At 42.5% G+C, this 9,049-nt stretch overlaps 1 protein-coding gene and 1 long non-coding RNA gene across 2 annotated transcripts in view; one reads left to right on the top strand and one right to left on the bottom strand.

Moving 5' to 3' along the window:
• Positions 1 to 1,867: 1,867 nt before the first annotated feature.
• prdm12a (PR domain containing 12a) lies at positions 1,868 to 6,471 on the top strand (the record flags this gene model as incomplete). Its single annotated transcript, XM_080509673.1, has 5 exons — positions 1,868 to 2,132; positions 3,733 to 3,923; positions 4,047 to 4,202; positions 4,862 to 4,976; positions 5,978 to 6,471. 5 exons carry the CDS (start codon positions 1,868 to 1,870, stop codon positions 6,469 to 6,471), a joined length of 1,221 nt encoding a protein of 406 aa, XP_080365799.1.
• A 2,476-nt stretch (positions 6,472 to 8,947) lies between these two features.
• LOC308140436 overlaps positions 8,948 to 9,049 on the bottom strand; it is a 1,114-nt gene continuing 1,012 nt past the window's right edge. Inside the window, exon 3 of the long non-coding RNA XR_013936948.1 lies at positions 8,948 to 9,049. This exon is cut by the window's right edge and continues 117 nt beyond it. This is a non-coding gene — a long non-coding RNA (uncharacterized lncRNA).

Genomic DNA, 9,049 nt, shown 5'->3' with positions numbered 1-9,049 from the left:
TGCGCCGCGGCGCAGAGAGAAAGAGGAGGAGAAGAGAGAGAGAGAGAGAAAGAAAGAGGGAAAGAGAGAGCGCAACAACTTGCCCGTTTCTTTTTTTTCTTTTCTCCCCCCCCCCCCTCCCTCCTCGGACAATCCCCTTGTAGTTGCAGCGGTGAAAAGAGGAGTGCATGGATGTCAAATTGCCCTCAAAACACCATGAAAGATTGATTTGCAGCACTTTTCAAGGGGCCTGACATTACTTTGGAGGGGCGCTGAATAGGAAACCCGCGAGCCGGTGGATGGAATAAAGATGTCCTCTCTGCTGGAAAAAAAAAAAAAAAAGAAAAAAGAAAGAAAGAAGAAGGGAAAACTGGCCATTTAGCCGCAGTCCATCAAGCCCGAAAAATAGGCGAGAAAGGAGGAGAAAAAAACCAAAAAAAAAAAACCAGAAGGGCCGCATATAGACTCATCTAAACGTCGCCACAATGCCGCTGGAGGCTCCGAACACCCATGAATATTAAACCTCTTACCTCAACAAGGGCTTGAAAAAAAAAAGTGCAGCACGTCAAAGCAGCTTTGCATTTTTCCCCCCCCTCTTCGTCTTTTTCGTCTTCTTCTTCTTCTTCTCCTCCTTCTTCTGCTGCTGCATGTGAACAAAGCTGCAAAAGAAGGAGAGGAAAGAAAGAAAAAAAACAACCCCTGCTTGTTGCCATTATTTGTGATTCCCGCTCACTCCTCACACACACACACACACAAAAAATTGTAATATTAGCAGCGCATGAATACGAAATGCATGAGAAGAAAATAAGCCCGCAACTCCCCAGACTCGGTGACCCACTTCTGTGTAGGAAAGGAAAAATACATCAATCTGTTTTTAATGATTTATCTGACTCGCATTTGTTTGATCACAGGAAAGGGATTTTTTAAATTTGTTTTATAATCGTTATTATGTGTTATTCTTCAGGTTGCAGGTGAATTCGTGCCTCTGAATTGTGTGAACGTTGCACATCTTCCGTGTTTCAATTGATCCTGTAAAGAAAGACGAGTCAACGCCGTCCGTTTCTTTTCTTTTTCGTTTTTTTAAAAACATTTTTTTATTGAACAACCTTTTACGCACGTTCCACTTTTGGATCCTCGCGCGTTTTTACATCACGGATGACTGTGAATTTCGCCTTTTCCTTGTAGGAATAAATGTACAAACAATCAGTCACGGGGCCGCTGAGTGAGATATTAGAAAACCGCAACTTTCATCCCGCGAGGATTTATTTGAAAAAAAAAAACAAACTTTAACTTGAAAATGACCGAGAAAACGAGATAATAATGAGGAAAAAAAACAACCACGACAAATGACTCAATTAACCCCATTTACAGTTTAATATCTTCAGTTTTAAGATCCGATTGCATGTCGGATAAAACCGCGGAGCGCAGTTTCTTCTTTTTTTCTTTTTGGCACTTTTACGCACGTTTTCCTTCGTCCTCAGACGCAACGATCGCTGCAAGACTGGAATTCGGTGCCAAAGTGTGCAGATAATTGCTAGAATAAAGTTTGCACACACACACACACACACACGCGCGCGCGCCTCCTCCCTCCTCGCTGGTTCGCTGCGGCGCGGCGGGCAGGTCCACGCCGTGAGGGGTGTGTCATTAATAAGTAATTATCCCGGGGTCACGCTACCACTTATATAAAGAGCCCGTCAGCCGGAGCGCAGCTTCACGAGGAAAGAGGACCGGGCTGAGGACCATCTCTCTCTCTATCTCTCACTCACTCACTCTCTCCATCTCTCGCTCGCTTTAACTTCTCCCACTTGCAGCGGCGCCACACTTTTTTGATTTCTGGAGGTTTTTTTCCGTCTTTGTTTCTTTTTAACTTTCTTTTTTTGTTGGCATCATGGGCTCAGTGCTCCCCGCCGACGCTTTGGCTCTGAAGTCTGGATTTAAGTGTCCGGGCCGCTCGCTGTCGGACGTGATCACCTCGGACATCCTGCACAGCTTCCTGTACGGCCGCTGGAGGAACGTGCTGGGGGAACACCTGGCGGAGGAGCGGCAGAGCGTCGCCGCCGCCGCCGCCGCCGCCGCAGCCGCCGGCACCGGCACCGGCTGCAACCCCAGGACCGCCTTCACCGCGGAGGTGCTGGCCCAGTCCTTCGCTGGAGGTAGGAACCGAGTCCATCGTGGCATTTCTGCCTCTTTCACTCCAGGAGGACGCAGGTTGAATCGAGTGCGAACGTTTTATTTGTAAGTTTTCAGCGAAGCGACGTGCGTAAAAAAAAGTTGGTTCCGGTCCAGTCCTCTGCTGGATTCTGGCACCAAATCCTGCTGTTATTTATTTTTGTTGTTGGTGTTGTTGACTTATTTGATATAAAACAATCCTGAATTCCAGATTATTTCACGGCGCGAGTTTTGACAGTTGAAGTTGAAGTCGCGTGCGTAAAAGTTGCTGCGCGTTTTCTTCTGTTTGCATGAAATCCAAATTCCACCTGTGCATGAATTAAAAAAAAATACAGGAATACGTGCAATATTGTCCTATTATCCGTCCATTTTTTTTAACAATTCCACGTTATAATTTCGAACATAAAAACATTTTTATCCTGCTATTTTCGATCATTTTTCCTCTTTTTTTTTGCAGTTTTTCTCTTTTTTAAAACAAAAATTTCGATCCACTGAACGCGTTCGACCCTCGCGGAGCTCCGGGACTTCGTGTAACCGCACATTGAACATTAAATCCATTTGGTTAACTTCGTTGCTTGACCTGGGAAAAAGTTTCCACTTTAAAAAAAAAAAAAAAAAAACCAGAGAAAAAGTTCTCCTTTCTTTGAGATGTCCCGGTTTTTTTTTTGTTTTGTTTTGTTTTTTTTTTATCCCGCATTCATCAATCTCCGGACAGTCTCTTTTCCTCTCTTGGCAGCTATGGGGCTCCGGGGCTTTTCTCTTTCTCTCCCCTTAAAAAGATTTGCTGTTCCTCGCATAATGCGCCGTGAAGGCTAAATCTAATGCTATTCATTGCGTGTCAACCATCTAATCGCCTTTCCATTTTTTTTGTTGCCGAAATTCCTGAGCCTTTTAAACAAGTCCTCGTCTCATTCAGCGCAAATTTATTGCTACAAAGTTCTTAAAAGGATAATGAATTTGGAATTAGCCGTTTCTTTTTCCAGTAAAACTTTAATGAATATCACATCTGAAGCGTGACAAATCGCTGGACCCCGAGCAAAAGAGGACCATTTAACCCCTGATCGCTTTTTTTTTTTTTTTTCCTCCACAGCTTGAAATAAAATTAAAAAAAAAAAAAAAAAGATCTTTGATTTTGACATTAAAGATCCCCCCTCCTCCTCCTCCTCCTCCTCTCCTCTCCTCCATCCCCTCTTCTTCTTTCTGCGGAGGATGAAAATGCTTTCCGAGGGGAGCTTTTTGCACAACAACAAAAAAAAAAAAAAAGAAACCCTTCAATTCAGCCAGATAATCGAATTAAACGGAGGATCAGGTGTAGCTTAATATTTCGTGACCAAAATAAGATCCAGTTCATTTGCTGCTTTCTTCTTCTTCTATCCCGTTTCATGAGAAGCTTTTTTTTTTTTTTTTTTTTTGGACCAAACATCTCTGACCGCAAACTTTTTTTGTTTCTTCCCTTCTTTCATCCAAAACCCCCCCCCCAAAAAATCCACTTTTCCGCTCAGCCTGCGCGTAAAAAGACGCAGAGATATTTGCGTCTCTAACGTCTATTTTTCTTTTCTTTTTTTTTTTTTTTTTCCTGGGCAGAAGTGCAGAAGCTGTCCAGTCTGGTGCTTCCCAGCGAGGTGATCATCGCGCAGAGCTCCATCCCGGGAGAAGGCCTGGGCATCTTCTCCAAGACCTGGATCAAGGCCGGCACCGAGATGGGCCCGTTCACCGGGAGGCTGCTGTCGCCGGAGCACGTGGACATCTTCAAAAACAACAACCTCATGTGGGAGGTGAGAAAGATGTGACGCGATAAAGGGGGGAGGAGGAGGAAGAGGAGGAGGAGGAGGAGGAGAAGACGTGGCTCGTGAGGTAGAAAGTGCTCATTTATTTATGTTTCTTGGCCGCGCGCTCAGGTGTTCAACGAGGACGGCACCGTGCGCTACTTCATCGACGCCAGCCAGGAGGACCAGCGCAGCTGGATGACGTATATCAAGTGCGCCCGGAACGAGCAGGAGCAGAACCTGGAGGTGGTGCAGATCGGGAGCAGCATCTTCTACAAGGCTGTGGAGGTGAGGGGGCGGGGTGAGCGGCGGACTGGCGCCACCTGCTGGCCGGAGAAGGAGCGACACTTAATTTTTTTTTTTTTTTTTTAAATTGTATTTATTTTATAGAACATTTACAAACTCCAGTGGTGGCTAAACATGCAAATCGTCAATCAGAAAGAGAAGATAGAACAAACAAACAAACGAAACAGAAATTCAAGCAGTCAAATGTACGTAAAAAAACTAATACAGGTTAATAACAAGAATTAATCTGGGCTTTTACATTGAAATTAAATCATAAGGGAAAAAGACACATCTTTGTATATTTTCTTTTGAAAAATAGAGTAGAAGCTAATTTTTTAAAAGATTTGAAGGAGGGCTTCTTACTGGATCACACAAGTTAACCTCACGTTCAAAATTCTTCTTTAACTCTTGAAATAAGGACATAAATGAATCTATACCCGTATTTAACTTAATTTAAATACGATTTGCTTCTCGTTAAAGTCTTGTCATACATCAGATTAGTTTTATTGTCATGATACAATGTTGAATGAAATTCCTCTTTAAATTGAGAGTCGTACAAATATAAGCAGAAAAATATATACGGTACAAAAAAAAATGGTGGAACTCTAAAAAACACACACGGGGAGAACTTAAGCCTCATAAGTCTTCTTCTTCTTCTTCAGACAATCCCGCCGGACCAGGAGCTTCTCGTCTGGTACGGAAACACTCACAACACATTCCTGGGGATCCCCGGCGTTCCCGGAGTGGATGAAGAACATCAGAAGAAGATAAGAAACGGTGAGAAAACAAACAAACAAACAAACATGTTTTCTGTTGTAGTTAAAACGGACCATCCTGAAGACGACGTGCCTCCTGGAGCATGTTCCTTTAATACACTGATATTAACTCACAGTACAACAGTATTAGATAAAAAAAAAAAAAAAAGTCCTCCTCCAACAACTTAAAACCTCAAAACAACCAAAACTTCACTCACCTTCATGGTTTTGACCCTTTAAATGCCAGTTTATGTGTTTAAAACTAAATATTTCCCATGACGTGGAGTGGAAACAATCACACAGCTCCCAGTACGTTTGCATTGACGACTTTTCACCAAGTTAATTTAGCTGTTTTGACCTGTTTTTCCCCGCTGATTTTAACTAAATCAACAAGTTGTTTTTTTTACCCCATATTTACAGTTTGGCTACTTTATTTTCTAGTTTTTAGCATTTTAAAAAAAATAGCACTGTGCTGTTTTAAACAAATCCCTTTTAAAGCCACAATTCCAGCACTTTGTAGCCCTTTTAAGCCTTTATCAGCAACAATTCCAGCACTTTGTAGCCTTTTTCAGCAACAATTCCAGCACTTTGTAGCCCTTTTAAGTCTTTTAAAGCAACAATTCCAGCACTTTGTAGCCTTTTTCAGCAACAATTCCAGCACTTTGTAGCCCTTTTAAGTCTTTTAAAGCAACAATTCCAGCACTTTGTAGTCTTTTTCAGCAACAATTCCAGCACTTTGTAGCCCTTTTAAGTCTTTTAAAGCAACAATTCCAGCACTTTGTAGCCCTTTTAACCCTTTTTCAGCAACAATTCCAGCACTTTGTAGCCCTTTTAAATCTTTTAAAGCAACAATTCCAGCACTTTGTAGCCTTTTTCAGCAACAATTCCAGCACTTTGTAGCCCTTTTAAGTCTTTTAAAGCAACAATTCCAGCACTTTTTTCGTCTTTTTAAACTTGCAAAGTTGTCCTATGTGTGTTATTCATTTGGCCCCTCCCCCTTATGTCTTCCCCCTCCTCCCCCAGATGAAGACGGCTCCTCCTCGTGCTCCCCCTCCTCGTCCTCCTCCTCTTCCTCCTCCTCCGCCGCCGCGGCCGCCGCCGCCGCCGCCGCCGCCTTGAACGCCGCCTCCACCGCGGGGCGCATGCGCTGCGTCATCTGCCACCGCGGCTTCAACTCGCGCAGCAACCTGCGCTCGCACATGCGCATTCACACGCTGGACAAGCCCTTCGTGTGCCGCTTCTGCAACCGCCGCTTCAGCCAGTCGTCGACGCTGCGCAACCACGTGCGGCTGCACACCGGCGAGCGGCCCTACAAGTGCCACGTGTGCCAGAGCGCGTACTCGCAGCTGGCGGGCCTGCGCGCGCACCAGAAGAGCGCGCGCCACAAGCCGGTGAACGCGGGCGCGGACGCGGCCCCGCGCGTGTCCCCGCCGCCCCCCCCGCCGCCGCCGCCCCAGATGGCCGCCTTGCCCCACCAGATGCCCCTCGTGCACCACATCCCCACCATGGTGCTATGACGGCGCCGCGCGCGGAGCGTCCCGTTCAATGACGTCACTGCACTTTAGAGTTAGAAGCTTCTGGAGGAAGATCCTCCACGTGGGGGGAGTGGGGGGGGGGGGGGGGGGGGTCTGCAACCGAAACACACCTTTTCACTATTTTACAACAAATTAACTTTGTCTGGAGCCTCAAACACAAATAGCAGTTTATTTTCGTTATTTTCTCTTATTTTTCTTTATTTTACTTCATTTTCGCCTTTGATTTCTTTTATTTTTCCTCTTTGTCTTTTCTAGATTTGTCCCCATTTTTTTCTTTTATTCCCTTTTAACTTTCTAACTTTATTTTTCTCAAATTTTTTTCTTTTGTATTTTGTATTTTTTCCCCCCTTTTTTCTCTTATTTTTTTATTTTCCTCAAACCTCTCTGACTTACCCGTTTTGTTTATTACATTTTGTTTTTCTGTTTTTGTCCTTGAGATTAGGCCATTTAAAAAAAACAAACAAAGATCAGTGCAGAATGCAAACAACATAAAAATGAACATTATTGTTAGTGTCATTAAGATCCGTGAGGCTGCAGGTTGCAGACTCCTGCTGGGAGGAGTTGATGTGATCCGGACTTTACTTGTATTTCTGAAAGATGTTTTAATGTTTGTATTCTGGGTCTTGATATATGACTATATATATATATATCTATAAAAACACAAAAACAAAAATCATTTGATAGAAGTGCGTCTCTGTGTTTGCGTCACATTGAACCTACAAATGGATATTTTGGATTATTTAGCAGCGTCACGTCGTCACCAGCTCAGATTATTCCTCCGCCTCCGTCCACACTGTAAAACTGAGAGTGTCACTTTAACTTTGTACAGGAACCCCCGGAGAATCGTGTAATTGTACATTTGTATTGAATGCTGCTGTACATGTGAATGTAAATACATTTGTGTTTTCTTCTATTCTAAATAAATATGATATTACGTACATTATACCTGCAGTTGGGATGATTCTTTCGCCGTCACTTCAATGCTTATATTTTGAGCAATTTTAATATATGACAGCAGTAGAAATGCATTAAAATTCAACTCTTCCACCTCAATCTGAAGCTGTTATGAGTTTAATTTGCTCCGAAATCTGTTAAAATTGACTTTAGATCCACTAATGTGGCAAAACCGATGATAAATCAGAATTTTAGTCGTCATTTCTCATGTGTTTGTTTCAAAAGAACACTTTAACATATATATTTCACCAAAATAATAATAAAAAATACACTCTTACTTCCATTTAAAGTATTTTTAATTAATAATGATTCATTCATTGCTGTTATATCCGATATTTTCATACAATATTTCAAGCTGTTTTTGGTTTATTCCTCATAATTCCATCTTACAGCCTCTCAAATGATAACAATTATAACAATCACCTCTTTTCTTCTGTGAAAAAAATGAGAAACCGTTTCAGTTTTTAGCCATTTTAGCAGTTTTTTAGTGTTTTCAACTGTACTTACTGATACATTTCTCACATATTGATAAACGACTGTCGTCAGCAGTAAAAACAAATCTTCTACTGTAGTTTGTGCTTCATCTCCCATTTTTACAATTTAATAATGGCAATCAGGAACATTGCTTGATCTATTTAAAAAGTTTAGATTTATTCTCTTTCGCTGTATTGTATTGTATTATATTGTATTGTATTATATTCTAATCTAGAAGAGAAACTGTTGACATTCTACAAATACTATATATATAAAAATCTAAAAAGATTTAATTTATGTCCTTTTTCTCTCTCCAGCACAGTATTTTTATATATTTTTTTATGTTTTGTGATAAATGATCTTGTGACTTTTGGACTTTTTTCTTTTATTCCACCTGCTGCTTCACATTGATCACAGATCAACTGGTTGAAAGAGGCACAGCACCCTCTGGTGGCACATGGTGGTATTGCATCCCGGGTCCACCTGGAGCAGATCATTCCGCAGCTCAATATGAAACGTTTCGTTTGTGATTTGAGGTTCATTTTGAATTATTCCACTCTATTATGAGTCTTATTACTTATTTTTGATTGCTTTAAAGGTGCATAAATGATCCGGTTTGTTGTTATTGTGTGTTTTTCAAGTGGTCATATTACTGACTAGTATTTCTTAAGCCAATCACAATCAAGGTAGGCTCCTCCCCCCTTTTGACTCCTCCCTCGAGTAGCTCTGCTCTGGCACATGGCACCACGAGAGGAAGGACTTCCTCCACCTTCCCATAGATGGGCGTGTGTGTGGGGGCGGAGTCAGTCCAGCTCACACAGACACAGCAGATTCTGAACGCAGCTCCGAGGATCCGATATTCTAATGGACGGAAAAAAATCAATAACATTTGAATTCAAGGTTTCTGGATCAACGAGACCAAGAGGAAGAGTTAAAGTTGGAAACCCCCAAGTTTTCCACACTGAGGTATTTTAATAATCGACGACACGGGTTGTTGATCAGCAGGACATTTTTTTTATTTAACGTCAGAATAAGAGCTGATCCAGGTGTGTCGGCGGACAGGCGGCCTCCCCGCTGCGCTCGTCGGCGGTCAGACTTCGTCCTGCTTCCCGGGCCGGGAAGTTTTCAGACG

This window comes from Blennius ocellaris (genome assembly GCF_963422515.1).
Source record: "Blennius ocellaris genome assembly, chromosome: 15".
NCBI classification, from domain to species: domain Eukaryota; kingdom Metazoa; phylum Chordata; class Actinopteri; order Blenniiformes; family Blenniidae; genus Blennius; species Blennius ocellaris.
The sequence above is the reverse complement of the archived record's forward strand: the minus strand, read 5'-3'. Positions and strand labels throughout refer to the sequence as shown.